The sequence below is a fragment of the Cervus elaphus genome, chromosome 11 (genome assembly GCF_910594005.1).
Source record: "Cervus elaphus chromosome 11, mCerEla1.1, whole genome shotgun sequence".
In the NCBI taxonomy this organism is placed as follows: Eukaryota; Metazoa; Chordata; class Mammalia; order Artiodactyla; family Cervidae; genus Cervus; species Cervus elaphus.
The window spans coordinates 89918663-89935246 of record NC_057825.1 but is presented as its reverse complement, the minus strand read 5'-3'; the positions used below and the strand labels follow the sequence as shown (position 1 = coordinate 89935246).

At 50.0% G+C, this 16584-nt stretch overlaps 1 protein-coding gene across 21 annotated transcripts in view; it reads right to left on the bottom strand.

Annotated features, from left to right (window-relative positions):
* Positions 1-16584, bottom strand: part of DYSF (dysferlin) — a 220588-nt gene that overhangs the window by 848 nt on the left and 203156 nt on the right. For all 21 annotated transcript variants that reach the window (XM_043918350.1, XM_043918348.1, XM_043918352.1 and 18 more), the window contains 6 exons: positions 16340-16435; positions 15762-15903; positions 11740-11839; positions 6300-6478; positions 4583-4692; positions 3036-3183 (listed from right to left, as the gene is read on the bottom strand). In XM_043918350.1, the coding sequence (XP_043774285.1) occupies positions 3036-3183; positions 4583-4692; positions 6300-6478; positions 11740-11839; positions 15762-15903; positions 16340-16435 (775 nt within the window). The remainder of the gene's footprint in view (positions 1-3035; positions 3184-4582; positions 4693-6299; positions 6479-11739; positions 11840-15761; positions 15904-16339; positions 16436-16584) is intronic.

Sequence of the window (16584 nt, the reverse complement as noted above, 5' to 3'; positions counted from 1 at the left end):
TCCCCAGCGCCGCCCGGGAAAGCCAACTCTGGAAACAAAGCCGCCGCTCCTTCCCCGCCAGATCGCCTCCTGCCTCCCCACGCTGGCCCTGCTCCCGGCGGCCTCTGGGGGAGAGCTGGGGGTGGGGAACAGACAGGCTGCCCTCCTGTCCCCCTCCCGGGGGAATTTCCAAGGGGGTGGGAGATTAGGTCAACACAGGGGAGGAGGTGGCAGCCCTGGCCGCAGGCCCCTCTCCACCAAGGCCTCTGCCACCAAAACCTGCAAGCTAGGCTAGGGGCACGGGTCCGGCACCCACCAGGTGACCAAGCCACGTGGACATGCCCAGCTTGTTGCAAAGGACTCCAGGGGAGAGCATCAGTAGCCTCAGGTCCAGGCTGCCCCTTTCGCCCCAAAGCCCTCACCTGGGAGCCGAGCCCACACACCAGCCCTGGGAGAGAAGGCAGGGCTGGTATTTGAAGAGGACAATTCCCAGCCGATCTCAAAAGAGACGGATGCTGCTGTTGGGGACTCAGGAGACAGGGAAGAGGCTCTGCCCAGGGCCTGCCCACAGGGTCTGGGGCTGTGGCTGCCCCTGAGATGAGACAGGGTGGCAGGCTAGAAGTGACTGGAAATCTTCCCTCTGTCTCCCAGCCAGGCAGCTGGGACCTCCTTCCCCCTTCCCCAGGTCCCTGAGGCCAGTCTGCTGCCCAAGCGCCTTGCAGGGTGGGGCCTGGCTGCCCAGGGGCAGGCCCAGGCATAGCCGGGAGACGGGCATGTTCCTTGGGGCCCAGCCCCGCCCTCCCCTTGGCTCTTCAGCAAAAGGCTGGCTTGACATGCAGCCCCCTCCCCACACAGCTCCCCTCCGCAGAGTGCTAGTCACAGCAGGTCAGTGCTGACCCAGCCCAGCCCTGCCTCATGCCGACGGGGATCCTGGCCGAGGTCACTCGGGGAGTCACTGGCAGAGCCAAAAGCAGCTACCAGCTCAGGACTCCACATGGAGCTCCATCTCACACAACAGTGATGCTCAGACCAGAATGTTCCTGGGGCAGATTCTCCCCAACAGACCTGCAGCTGGCCCGGGGCTCTGCAATGCTCCCTGGAGCTGCTGCAGCTTGCTTCTCAGACCACCTGCTCAGGAGCGTGGGGTACCCCAGCTCACCTTGCCCGCACTCTCTGGCCCGGCCTCACCGTGGAGCACGAGGCTGCACCCTGTTCTCCCCGTGGTCCTGGCGTCACCGTGTCTCCTCGTGGACCACCAGCTTACCAGAGCACCAGCCTCACCGCCCTCTCCATCACCCACAGAACTCACCCTTGGCTCCCGGACACAAAGTCTTTGCCTGAACCCAACGGTGGCTGGGCATAAACAGCATGAGAGCAGGTGAGCCTGAGGAGAGCCCAGCGAGGGGCACTGCGCCTCCCCAGCCTGGCCACCTGGGCCTGCTCCAGGGGCAGAGACACGGAGGTGGAGTCCTGGGTCTGACCCCTGAGCCCAGGTCACTGCCAGGGCAGCTAAGCTCTAGGCACCACTTGCTCTTGCCCTTGCAGGGCCCAGTAGCTAACCCTGTGTTAATAGCTGTAACTTGTCTTCCTTCACTAAGAGGGCCCCCAAACCAAACAAGCCTGACCGCCATAACCTCACCCACCCCTGAGCCTCAGGCCTATCTGGCCAATGTAAGTCTTCTCACTGAGCCTCACAACAGTCTCAGCCAGCTCAAAGAGCCTGGCCCTCAGCCCGACCCATGGCCACCCCGGCTCTAGACCCTCCTTTGTGACTCAGGGCCCAGAGGGTGCCAGGGCCTGGGTGTCCAAACCAGAGCTCCCCTCCGCTACTCCCACAGTTCGTGGTATCAGGGCCTGAAGGGGACGCTCTGCCATTTGAACTGTCTTCCTCAGGAGGCTCTCTGCTGGTACCAGGCCTCGCCAGCTATGCCAGGAGAGATGCTTGGGACCCCTCCTTCTCCTAAAGGACTTACAGAGCAAAGAACTCACAGGCGAGTAATTCCACTGCCCGCTGTGGGGACCGTGCACGTGGCTGGCGGCCTGCCGCTGACCAGGGCTGTGGCCGGAACCCCGGCCTGGGAGCTATACACAGACCGCCCTGCAGCCCTGAACTGGTCCCTCCCCTCTCTGGGTGTCCGTTCCTTTCCATTCAAGTCAGGGCGACGTGGAGTTGATCACACCGTTCCTCTACTTGTACATGGATTTGAAATTTTCATATTAAAAAGTTTTAGACATTTAGAAGAGATTAAAACTCAGGTATCAGCTTGGGAACCTGTGCTCCCTCCAAGGTCTGACGTTCTAGAGACGCTCAGGGGCTTCCGTGAGGACCCAGGAAGCCTGGGCAGGGAGACAGCTCCAGATTCCCTTCCTTTGGGAGGGGCCCACGGAGCTGGCTCAGCAGCCCCAACTCATGTGGCCCTGGTCGCTCTCTGTCAGGCATCAGCTGGCTTCTCAGGCACTCAGCAGGGGGAAGGGGCCCGGTGTTCACCGTGCCAGGGAGAGGCTCCTGGCGTACCCCCTCCTCACTCACACTCCGCCCCATGCCACCCCACTACAGGAAACAGCACACTCTCAGGTCTTCAGATGGACACTAAGAGCCTCTCCAGGTACTCAGCAGGTGCCATCCTCACAGACAGAGGGCCTTCCCCTCTTCTCTGCTATCTATACCTTCCCTTCCCTTCCTGACCAAGCTCCACACCTTCCTTCAACAAGGTTCTCCTACCCTCGGCTGCCCAAGGGCCTCCCCTTCTGCCCTTGATTACACAGCCCATCACCCTGAGCACACTGTGTCTCCCCATTAAGGGCAAGAACTCAGAACTCCCCAAGGGTCTCCTACCAGACTAGGGACCCCCAGAGTAGGGCCCGCGTCTCCTTCCTCAGACCACGGATGCCCCAAGGACAGAGGCTGCCTCTCCATCAGACACCCAGTGCACTGGAGGACAATGAGAGGCTCCTCCGAGACCAGGAGCTGCTGGAGGTCAGGAGCTGTGCCTCCCACATCAGACCAGGAGCTCCCCTAAGACAGGGTCTGTGCCTCTCCCCTCACGCCAGCTTACCGGGAAGGAATAGACAAAGATGCCCAAGAAGAGCAGGAAGATGAAGAGAATGAAGAAGAGGATGATGGCACACCGGAACCGCCGCCACAGGATGAACTTCATAGTCTTGTACGGGGAGGTGAACCAGAGGAAGGAGGTGTCAGGCCGCCTGCAAGGGAGATCCCAGAGGTCAGCAGGGTACCCCCACCAGTGCTGCTCCCTCTGAGCCCTGCTCCCAAATCACCCTGGCCCTTCCTACCCAGGCCCCCAGACCCACCCAGCCTCCAGCCCCTGGCCCCTGGCCCCAGACCCAGCCCTTTGCATCAGCATCCCCTTCTTCTCCCAGCCTTTGTTCCAGGATGAGTCCGCCCGCACCCCCCTTCTCTTCTTGATGCCGTCAAACCCTACACACCCTCAGGGACCCAGTTATCAGCCACCCTGTCCAGATCACCTTCCCTGCTGCTCTCCCCTTCCTGACACAGGACTTGTCACAGACTAGAGATCTGGGGACTGGACAGAGCTTCAAGGGGCTCCACTTTCACTGAGCTATGGCCCATGAGCTCCAGATAAGCTCAGCCACGGGCCTAGATGCACATGGCTGGTCCACGGTCAGGGAAGGATGGCAGGAACTGAACCCAGAAAGGTGATTGTCTCTCACAACCAAGAACCTCAGATCCTTCCCCTAGATCAGCCTCACAGTTCAAAGAGCAGGCAAGTTTTGTGTCTCAGTAATGGCCACTCTGATATTCACTTGCATGCCACTGGCTCTCCTGGGTCCCCCTCATCTTTCCACCCAGATCCCAGCATCCTTGGGTAGGGATGCCTCTCGCTGCTCGACCAGCCCGTGGCAGTCAGGATAGCGCTGTGACAAAGTGGGCTGTCTGTGCTAAGTGTGACTTGAGCTAAGCGGACCGTGGGAAAGGACCCAGCAAATGCAGCCCGACCACTCACACACACACCCCTACCACCAATAGCCGTCTTTCAGGCTCCAGTAACTGTCTTTAAGGCTTCTACATCCACTGGATTGGCTTATATTCCTTATCTGGGAGGTAGGGGAGGCAGAGGCTAGGCCCCCATTTCACAGGTGGGAAAACTGAAAGACCTTTTGAGAGCCACACTGACACCGCAAGAGAGCCACAGAAGCAGCTTGTTCAGGGTGAAGACCTCGGTCAGGCTCCAGAGCCAACCAGACCAGGTGTGGGAATTTCAGCTTCACCACTTTCCTTGGAATGACCTTATTTAATTTTGCTGTGATTGTTTTCTCATTTGTAAAGTGAGGATGCTAAGATGACCCAGCAGGGACGGTTCCATACACAAGCCATATGACAGCATGCTTGGCCTGCAACCACCAGTTACTCAACAGCGCTTGCTTCTGGAATGAACTGATGAGCCCAACCTGTTCTGGAAGGATGTCGGTCACCTGCTCCCTAACGATGTGTACCCTGGGATAAGTCACACCCTTCTCTGGGCCTTGGGACCTCTGTGTGGCTACGCAGTGGGGGCCTCCTCTACGGTGGCTACGCCTCCCAGTCCCCTTGGCCGTCAGCGGTCAGGGGCAGGGCACCAACCTTGGGTCCTCGAGCTTGGGGTTCATGTTAGGTTCATCCCGGCCGTGGCCAGCTGGCCGCTCCTCATGCTCACTCTCTGTTACAATCTCCAAGGTCATCTCCAGCTTGCCCTGTGGGGACAAGGGAGACCCGATCAGGGACACAAAGGCTCTGCACCGTGGCTTGGAGAGGAGCCAGGCCAGGACAGATGTCAAGGTCACTTTACAATTTTTTTTGAAAAATGATACAGGGTAATCTGATCATATAAGTACCTGTTCCTAGCAGAATATGTAGGAAACTACAGACACATATAAAGAAAGGATACTGTCACTCATATTTTTTCTATGTAAAGATAAGCACTCCTAATATTTTATTCATCACACTTATTTTTCTCTGCAAGTATATGAAATACCATACTGTGTATATTTAGTTCTATAGCTTGTTTCTTTCACTTAAAATAATATATTTTATTATTATATAATTATATACTCTTTAAAGTTTGCTTTTAATGCTATAAAACATTCTATACAATGGTTGACCATAATTTATTTAGTAAACTAGTTATTTTGGTCATTTAGGTTGTTTCCAACTCTTTGTTGTTATAAAAAATGCTGCAACAAACACCCTAGAATCATAAAGTTTCAATTTAATGAGGTTATTTCTTTAGGAAAGATTTTAGAAGTGGGATAAAAAATTTCAAAGGGAATAAATATTGCTAAGTTTCAGGTTATATATTACTAAATTGTTTCCCCAAATGTAAAATCATTAGCCTGCCAGGCAAAAGTAAATGAGGGGGGAGTCTCTCCGCATCCTTGCTAGCAATGAGCATTTCTGTTTTTAAAACATTCTACTATAATACATTAAAGATGTTTTCACATTTTAAAATACTCCTTTATGTAATTACTAGGGGAAATGAACTTTCTTAAATTTTAATGGCCACTCTACTTCTTTGTGTATTATCTATGCATGCACTGCACTCACTTTTCTTTTGAGACATTAGTGTTTCTTATTAATTGTTATAATTTGTTACACAACATGGATATTTTATTTCAAGGGCCACTTGAGGGGTTGGCTGGCTGCTTGCTGTTTCCAGGTACAACTGATCCTTGAACCACATAGGTTTTAACCATGCAGATCCACCTAAACATGCATTATTTCAATAAATATACAGTCGGCCCTCATTTGCAGGTTTCAATCCACAGATTCCACCAACCATGGAGGGCCAACTATGAGACTTGAGCATCTGTGGATTTTGATGTCCATGGGGCTCCTGGAACCAAGCCCCGTGGATACTGAGGGACAATAATAAACTGTCATTTACTTCCCCTGCAGAGGCAGGACAATTCCTCATGGTCCCCAGTCACACCCCTGGACAGACTGTTACAATCTCTGGGCGGAGGGAATAGCCCCTCAAGGATGCTCCCTGGTAGGGTCCTGCTTAAATGGGACCTGATGCCTGTCCTCTTCCAGAAGTCTAGCCAAAGGGGGACCCAGGACACAATCACTGTGAAGGCCACAGAGCAGGGTATAAACTAAAAAGGATCCACAGAGATTAAGGCCCCTTTGATTTAAACAGGCTTCACTGGGATACAACCCTCAAGGAGGGGAAGGCTGGAAAGTGGCAAGGGAGAGGGACAGGTCTTGGAAAACAGACCGGGAGTGCAGGAGATAGGGAGAGGAACACTCCTGTGCCTGTGATTTCTATGGAGAAGTCACCGGCCAGAAGGAGCTTACTCACCGCCAGGATCTTCTTCTCACCCTCATCTGCCACACAGGGCCACCAGCCCTTCACTGTCTTCTGTTCAAAAAGAGACACGAACCGCTCTGGGTGGAGAGTGTCTTCCAGCTGGTCCACGGAGCACTTCTCGGCCGTCTTGGCGGGCTTGGGCATGCGGTTGAGGTCCAGCTGCAGAGAGCCTGTGGCAAAGAAGGGTGCTTTAGCCAGCTCTCTCAGTCACTGCCAGCCTAGGGCCACCCTGTGGCTCAGACTCCACTCTCCATCCATCACCTCTCACTCCATCTGTTCAGCTTCCCACCCATCTGTTCACGCATCCATATGCCCACCAGTCTGCCTTATTGATTCACCCTTAACAGGGCTTCCCAACTGCTCAATTATTCATCTTACTATACTTATTTAGTATACTACACTGTATAGTATAGTATACTATAGTATATATATAAATATATACAGTATCTTAGTATACTAACTTACCAGACAGTGTATATATATATATAGTGTACTAACTTACTATATAGTATAGTATCTTAGTATACTATACTATACTTACTATTCAAATCCACTCCTTCACCCATTGCCTACAACCATCATCCATCAATTTTTAAGCTGTTTTTAGAGCAGTTTTATATATATATATATATATATATATATATATATATATATATATATATATGATAAAATTGTTATTTTAACCATTTTCAAATGTATACTTCAGTGGCATTAATTACATTCACAACATGCCGCAACCACTCCTACTACCTATTTCTAAAACTTTTTCATCCCCCCAAATAGCAACTCTATAACCATTTAGTAATAACTCCCACTTCCCCTCACCTCAGCCCTGCTAACTTCTAATCGATTGGGTTGTCCGAAAGGTTCATTTGGGTTTTCCTATAACATCTTACTTTCTGTCTCTATGAAAAAGTCTACTGTAGATGGCTCATATCAGTGGGATCATGAAAGTTTTTCCTTTTGTATCTGGCTTATTTCACTTGGCATAGTTAGTCGTCCAGACTCACCCATGTTGCAGCATGCATCAGTACTTCATTACTTTTGTGGTTGAGTAACATTCCATGGTGTGTACATACCACATTTTGTTTGTCCATCCATCTACTGACAGACACTTGAGTTGTTTCCACCTTTTGATTCCTGTGAATAATGTTGCTACGGACACTGGTGTGCAAGTGTCAGCCCCAGTTTTCAGTCCTTTTGGGTACGTAACCAGGAGTAAAACTGCTAGGTCATATATTTAGCTTTTTGAGGAACTGCTCAACCTTTTTCCAAGCAGCTGCACCATTTTACATTCATGCCACCAATATACGAGTGTTCTGATTTCTCCACATCCTCTCCATCACTTGTTATTTCCCATTTTTTGTTTTTGTTCTTGCTTTTGTATAGGTACAAGTGTTATCTCATTGTAGTTCGCTCATCTGCCCGCCTAGTTAGCCACACAGCTATCTTTCCATACTGCTCCATCTGCTCATCTATTTTATCCCTCTTCTCCCAGAATAGATCCATCTCTTGGGTTAAGCCACATGAAAATTCTGATATTCAATTATCTTTGATGTATAAAAATCAATGAAAATGAAGTATAGTAATTTCATGTGGTTTCAAATAATCCAATTCCAACAACATGATGAAATCAGTGGGATTGGAGCACAGGTTACTGAAGGGATTAAGTGAGAAAGATAAATCTAAAAAACATTTTCTGAGGCCAAATTCAAGAAATTTTTGAATACCACACAAAGAACATTAGACTATTTTTCAGCGTGGAATGCTCAGTTACTGCAAGTATTCAGTGACTGCATCTATTTTTGTAGTTTTCTTCTTTCCGTTCCTCCATTTACCCTTCCATGCATCTATCTGCTTTGATTTAACTATCTATATCCCTCGATAGCTAACATTTGCTGAGCACTAGATCTCCATTAATCACGTTATTATTCCATCCAATAGTTGTTCAACTCTGTATCAGCACTAATCTATGTACCCATCTACATATCCCTCCATCCCTCAATTACAGATGAATGTTTGTTTCTCATTTTAAATATGGTCTCAATATAACATTAAGTAAAAATCAGGACATTAAATCATACATATAGTTTAATATATTAAATATTACATTAAATCTATATATAAATTATATTAATATATTATATATATTAAACTATATATAGGATATCTACATAAACCATGTAGCTACATAAACCATATATACTATATATAGTGTGTATATTCTATACATATATCTACATATATGTGTGTGTTAGTTGCTCACTTGTGTCTGACTCTGCGACCCCATGGACTGTACCTACCAGGCTGCTCTGGCCATAGAATTCTCTAGGCAAGAATACCGGAGTGAGTTGCCATTCCCTTCTCCAGGGGATCTTCCTGATTCAAGTATCAGACCCAGGTCTCCTGCATTGCAGGCAGATTCTTTACCATCTGAGTCACCAAGGAAGCCCACATATATCATATATATCTACATATATACTATATATAGCATATATACACATATATAGTATATCTACATAAGGTTTATATATATATAACATATATATAGTATAGTATATATATATAGTATATCTATATAAAGTAAACTATATATACACACATAGATAGTATACCTACATAAAGTTAAATATAAAGACTATAAGGAAACACAGGATTATTTCTTGATGGCAAAATTTCTACATCTTAACTATTACTTTTAAAATAAAATCAATAAATATTCAAGAGAAGTAAAATATGTAATTAGAAAATACATTATGAAGAGGGAAAAAGAAATGTCTTAATAATGTTGTAAGCTGCTAAAACAGTAGGTCTTAAAATTTCTCTTCACAAGAAAAAAAAATTAACTAATAACCAGCTTATTGTGGTCCTCCTTTCACAATAGATACAAACATCAAGTTAAAAGAAATCTGTGGAGTTAAAAAGTAGCAGTTTTAGTGGCTTTATTTTTAAAAACACAAAATGATCCTGTTTAATTTTATATTGAACACCATTTTTTCATCCAATAGAATGCAGTTTTTGTTTGTCTTATTAAAACTGGTTTTCTATGTTCATCCACAGCTGATTCATGTCAATGTATGGCAAAAACCACCACAATACTGTAAAGTAATTAGCCTCCAATTAAAATAAATAAATTAATTAAAAAATAAAATGAGGAAAAAAATGGTTTTCTAAAGCCTCATCTCATAAAGGCAGTAATGATAGATGGATACTAAAGAAAAATTTAGTCTGCAAGCAAAAGAGGTTCTATAAAAAATTAAAAAGCAATTGAAATGGTGAAATTATTTGTAATGTGTTCTTACTATATAAAAAGCTCTGAAAATCAATAATAAAAAAGGAACATCCCAAAACCATGAAAAAGAAAGTAACAGCAACAATATAGATAGTAAAAATGTTTTTAAAGTTCTACCTTACAAATAAAGAAGAAATGCAAAGAAAGATAAAAATGAGGTGTCCTATTGGCAATTTTTTTTAAAAAAAGATAATACTTGTAGCAAAAGTTTAAGGAAAATAGTGCCCTTGGGCAAACAGAGAACAGATGATAATATAAAAATGTAAAATCTATCTAGAGGGCAATAGAACAAAACGTTTCAGAAACCACTCTAAGACTAAAAATCTGCTTCTTAAAATTTAGGGAAGATATGCACAAATGGTCCAAAGATGTAAGCCTAGGCTGTCACTCCTACAGGAAAGCTTGGAAATGAGCTGAGAGGGCACCGAGGCGGGATTAGTGAGACAGGAGAGGGTCCATCTGTGCAACGGGCCATCGGGTGGACATTAAGTACCATGATGCAGATGCAAACGGAGATGGATAGCTCCTGACAGTAGAACATTCTTAATGTATTGTTTCCCACAAAATCAAGATAAAATAGTTTGTGTACCATAAACCCATTTTGCTATCTCTATGCCATACATAAATGTGTATATATATGTATAAAATACACGTATAGGGCTTCCCTGGTGGTCCAGAGGTTAAGAATCCACCTGCCAATGCAGAGGACACAGGTTTGATCCCTGGTCCACGTAGACCCCACTTGCAGCAGAGCAACTAAGTAAGCTGCCTGGGTCACAACTATTGAAGCCCGTGCATCCTACAGGAGTGCTCGGCAACAAGAGAAGCCACTGCAAAGAGAAGCCCCCACTCCCCACAACTAGAGAAAGCCCATGCAGTGCAGCCAAAAAATAAAATAAATAATAGATAATTTTTCTAAAAAATTTTTGGAAAAATATGCATATAACACATATTTGCTTGTATAGGAAATAATATACCCCAAAGTATTAGCGGAGGTTATCTCTGGGTAGTGAGATTATAATAAAACAGAGAAGGGAGGCATTGCTTATCTCCAGTTTCTGATGTGGCTACAGAAATTATGTAATAAGTAAAAGACCAAAAGTCCAACTTGGTACTGTGATGCTAACACCCTGAATCTTTCACAGTGATGCCATGGAGCAGTTCTCAGTCCTCCAGGTGCAGGGAACCAGGCTGGGTGTGGGGGGACATGGGGTGAAGAGCAGCCTGACGGGCTGGAAGCCCTCTTCCCTATTCCTGCTGGGGCTGCTCCTCAGAATGTCCTCTGTGGTGGGGGTGGGGTGGGGGGAGGGCCAAGAGCTCGGCTAATCCTGCAGTCACGAGCTACTCAAGGAGGGCTCCAGTGATTCATCCAAGCCTGCCCTGCTCCTAGGTGGCAAAGTGGAACTGGAACCCAGGACTCCTGACCTCCTAGAAGGCCTTTTTCACAGGCTCGCTATTTTACTGAGGTGAAATTCACATAATAAAATGCACCATTGTAACCATTTTAAAGTGTACAACTCAGTGGCTTCTAGTATATTCCCAGAGTTGTGCGACCACTATCTAATTTCAGAATATTTTCATCATCCCTAAAAGACACATCGTACCCACCTCTCTTCCCAGCCCCTGGTGACCACTTTCTGTCTCTGTGGATTACGTATTGTGGGCGTTTCCTATTAAGGAGTCGTACAATATTTGTCCTTTTGTGTCTGACTTCTTTCACTTGGTATGTTTTCAAGGCTCACACATGGTGTACCATGAGTCAGGATTTCACGTCTCTCGTGGCTGAATAACATCCCATTGTACGGATGCACCACAACCTTCCAGAGGCCAGACAGCTAGTGACAGCCAGCCCCTGCCCACACTGTCTTCACCCGGCGCTCCCCTCTCTTCCTTCCTGGGGTCCCACCATCCACCATAGCCCACCGTTCAATGCCACCTCTGCTGCCAGGCCACCCTGCTGGCCACTCCGATCCCCGTGGCGCCTCCCTGTGTCACCAGCCTCACTCAGCACCAGGGACCAGTGACTGTGAGCTCCGTGATCCTCCTGCCAGCCCTGCCGAAAGGCCCGAGACACACATGCACAGCAGGGACTCTGGGACACGCTGATAGGCAGAATGGTAGACTGGAAATGGTGCTCACCCAGAAAGTCATCAAAGGAGAACTTGTCATTGTCCCAGATCTGGAATACCACTCGTGCGGGGATCTTGCTCTCTGTCTTGTCCAGCCTCCAGAAAGCATCCTGGCCCAGAGGAGAAGCAGAGAAGGAAGCAGGGGAACAGGATTAGAGAAGGGCAGTGGTCCCTTCCCGCCTGGAGGACTGCCTGGAGGAGGCAGTGTAGGGGGACATCCCTGAGAGACTTGCCAGAGCCAGGTCCTGGCAAGAAGACTGCTGAGACCCCAGAGGGCAGTGTTCACTTGATATAAGGTAGTTCCTTTAATGCTCACAATTCCATGAGTCAAGGTTTCATTCCTGTCTTACAGATGACGAAACAAAGGCTTGGAGAAGTAAAGAATTTGCCTAGGCTCTGACAGCTAATAAAAACATTAATATTGCTTTTCTTATTCACCAGCCCTTTTCCACTATAAAGTAATTTATCCTTTCAATGACCTATGAGAGAGATACTATCCTTACAGCTGAGGAAATCACAGCAAGTAATTTATCCAAGTCACCCAGTTAGGGAGTGAGTGGTAAGCTGGATTCCAACCCAGGCAGTCAGGTTCCGGGGTTCCACTCTCACCTCTTAATCATGTTCTACCAGTGTGATCTTAGGAACAGGGTGGGCTGGCTGGGAACATGGAGGGCTCCCCCCAACACATTGTTGCAAGGAACTGGCACTGAGGAGCCCACCTTCATCTCCAAGAGCTTACCCCAGGGCAGATCAAAAGCCCTCAGTGCTAGGAAGGTTACCAGCCCATTGCTCCCCCGCCTCCCCCTCCCTCAGACCAATCAGCCTGGCCTAGCATCGTCTGGGCGTTCTTTCCATGGAGGCCTCGGGAAGCAGCTGAGCGTGGGCCCTGGGCTCGCTGAGGCCTGGATCCATCTCTGGGCCAGTTACACTCAACCCAAAGGACTGTCCCTGGGGCCTTCCTGCTCACACCTCTTCTCTGTCCTCTGTAGCTTTACCCGAGTGGGTAGCAAGGAGAGGAATCATTCTGACCACATCCTGCTGATGGTGGGTGCCAGGTCACAGCAGGGGTCGGGACCCAGTCTCAGGGGCACAGACTCCACAGGAGTCGGGGAGCACTGCTGACCACCCAGGGTTTGTCTGGGCCCGGGTGCCCTATACCTAGCCTTGGTGGCCACTCCAGATCGCACGGACCCCACAGAGCTCCCGCCCCAGCGCCCCCAGAGGAACCATCACCTTGCGAAGCAGCCGGTTGCAGCCTGGACTGCTGGCGGGTTGGGGAAGGGGCTCAGGTCCCCACCTGGCCCCTCGCCCCCGGCCCCCATCTGGTGCCTCCCCCGCTCCGGGCCCCAGCCCTCCTGCAGGTGCCTCCCTCCTCTGGCGGGGCTTTTATGGCCAGCTCCACAGGCCCGCCTGCACAGGCCGCCAGCCTCCCCCATGCCTCTGGCCGGCCCGGTTTATGGGCTCAGTAATGAGCCAGAGGTTCAAACGGCCCCTGGTGGGAGCAGCTGGGCTGGGGCTCCAGCCTGGGGAATGGCCCCCCAGGTCCCAGGCACTCATTATGCTCCCAGTCTGGGCCCTTTTACTAGCTGTTTATTTGCAGGGTGGGTGCCTGACGCACAGGCAGGCCCCGGTGGGTGTGCTGGGCTCCAGGTGGGGAGCCGGCCAGGGCAACCAGCGGTGGTTCAAAGCCGCCGGATGAAAGGAGACCTTGTACTTTATGACAGTCTCGTCTGGTTAATGGGGTCCCTGGAGGGCCTGCCTGCCAGAGGCCCTGAACCCCTCAGCAGAGGGCTGGCTCTGCGGCAGGACCAGGACACCCAGAGGCTGTGCGGTGCCCCTGCACTAACCCCCCAGCAGACTCAGTCCCCTATCCCAGACCAGCTAATTGGGGCCCCACTGCGGGCATGTCTCCCCCTGCCTCCCAGGGTCTTTTCTCCCAGAGGGACCCGCTGGCCCTCTCGGGTCAAACCAGTTCCTCCCTCCCTCTCCTGGTTGACTGCAGAACCCCTTGACTGTTTCCAATCTCCTCTTCTGACCTCTGCCACCCCTCACTCCAGCTGCCCTCTCCAGAGCCTGGCACCACACAGGTGGGAGTCCCTCAGCCTTCCCCACCCGCCGTGGGCCTCCCCAGACCGCCCTTCCTCCTCCCCACTTAGCATCCCTCTTGGCCTTATTCTCTCAAGACCAACCCGGCCTGCAGGGCATCGGGCCAACCGGTCCCTTCCCTCAGCCCCTCTCTTCCTCTGGAGCTCCACCGTGACTCAGACTCCCTCCTTCCCTGCTCGTGACTAAAGGGCAGAAATGAAAGACCATTGTTGCTGGTTCGGAGCCACCTCAAACTCTTTATTAGCAACCCCCACTGGCTCTCAGAACTGCTGGGTACCATCTAGTAGGTCTCTCTCTTCCCTTTCTCTCCCTCGCTCAGTGTAATAGCCGCTTCCAGCCTCTTTCATTCATCTCAGTCACCTGCCACAACACCAGGAGATTCTCTCTTTTCCTACTTTGCGGAAAAAGCAGAAGCCTCTGCTTCCTGCAACTCCTTGCCCCCATCCCCACCTGTCACAACTGAGGTGGTCTGGCCTCCCATGTGAGCAGGCCGATCAGCATCCCGCAGCCTCGGTTCCCCAGCCACAGCTTGCCCCGCGGAGGGCTTGGTGAGCATGGGCAGTGGCCCGCGGGAGGCCCCCATTCCCCATCCTCTCTGTCCACAGAAAGGGCAGGCGCTGTTTGTGTGACTTGGAGCTCGCCCCCAGCAGACGCAGCATTTGCTGTGTTAGGAAAACGTCTTTCGATAGACAAATACGCTGAGCACAGGCAAACAAGATGAGACCTACAAACAGGCTAGGCTCTCCTTGACCGTATAGCATCCAGGGCTCACCACTGTCTGCTTTCCAGTAGGCACCAGGCAGCAATCCCCGGGTGAAAGAATTCATTTAGCCTTAGTTAGCCCTTATTACTTTTGCTTGATGGTTTCAGAATGTTCACCAGAACATTCGGGTTTGTCTGAAGTGCAGCGCTGTGTGTTGGGTTGGGAAGGGGTCACGGCAGCTGAGGTACACTACATATTTCCCTTCCTGAAGCCACACAGCCGCTCAGGACACAAAGAGGAGTCACAGAAGTTTGCCTCTGATAAGAAGAAGCCATGCACCACCTCAGGAAGGAAGTGGGACCCTCAGAATCTCAAGCCCAGATGGGCATTCACCCGGTCAATCAAGCAGGCGAGCACCTCCAGGCGAAACAGATGCTAGGTGGGAGGCATGGCTAGAGGCTCCAGTGGAGATGCCCACCACCTCCGGGTAGCCACTGCCCGTGGCATCCTCCTCATTATGCTCTGGGGGCTGCTTCCTCAGGGCTGGCTCAGGGCTACCACCTGCATAGGAACCACCTGCCTCAGGAGGAAAGAGTTAATGGCCCAGATGAGGCCTAAACTAGGAGATGCAGACCTACAAAGAGCTGAGAGCTCCGGAGCAGCCCCTTGACCCCAGCTGATGCGCCGGGCGGACCTCCCCAGGCCTGAGAGAGACCAGCCTGGACAGCAGCCCAGGCGCCAGGCATGGAAATGGGAGAAAGGAGGAAGCCGTGGAAACTTGGCTAACAAGCTGACCTCAGGCCAGCCCAGCCCTCTGGGGCCAGCCTCCCTAGGGGGTACCCCCCACCATGCCCTCTGATGACCTTGCTGAGTTTCCCTACAATGCCCTCCCGACTCTGACACCAAGGCCTTCCCTACTTGAATGGTTAGGATTTGAACGTAACTACATATAGTGGGGGCCTTGCAGGGTGGGGTGGAGGTGGGGTGGCAGCGATGCTAACGATGGCAGTGGTGGCAGAAGAGGAAGGAGGAGTGGGCATGGAGGACACGGTGGTGGCCGTGATGGGACAGCGGTGGTTGTCAGGCCGTGACGGCAGATGTGGTTCCAGCAACAGTGGGACAGGCTGAGAACGCCACAGTAACACAGCTGTAATGGGTACTGTGATCAGGCTGACAGCTGGCAGCCCTGGGACCAGCGCCGCTGGGGCAGGGATGGCACTCACCTTCTTGGAGACGGTGCAGACTTGCTCAGCCGGAAGGTAGTCAAAAGGGAAAACGAACCTCCAGTTAAAGTTGCCTTCCCCTCCCAGGGACCGATAATGTACATCTGTCTTTTGCTTGTGTTCTTCAAAGCCAACCATCCAACTAGAAATACACATTTGAGAGAACGTAGCTAATTAAGGTTTCTACCACAATATGATATCCTCAACTCAAGGAATTAAGAAGGTCATTGAACTTGGTAAATGAGAGAGAAAAAATAAACCCCGAGAAATTTCCACAGTATACCAAATGTGCCATAAATTTCACAATATTCTAATTTCTCTCTTGAGCAGCATCCTCAAACCTTATAAGTTCATCCCAAATATTCGCATGGAAGAAGACATCTGGTGGAGGTCAACTCCCCAGAGGCAGAGACGACTCCCATAAGACCGTCCTTGCTTTCCTGTTCTCCCCCATCCCCACACCAGAGCGCCAACTGATCACCGACTGATGATCACTGATCCCGACTGATCACCACCCTTGTGGGAGCAGAGGCGACACCCTGGACCTGGGATGGGTAGAAAGAAGGGTGACCTCCTACCCTTTCACGTAAATGTCGCTCATCTTCTCCCCGGTGATGCTGAGGTCATCCAGGATCACATCCTTGGTGTTCCAGATAATACAACGCAGGAAAAACCTGCAGAGAAAATGACTCAAATCCACACGATTCCCACGAAGGGTGGGTGGTCCTTGACCAAGAAGCCAAGAAGTCTGCTCACCCAAGACTGCTGCTTGCCTGGTTGGACACTTGGCCAGGCTCACACAAGAGTGGCAAAAAGCCCGTCC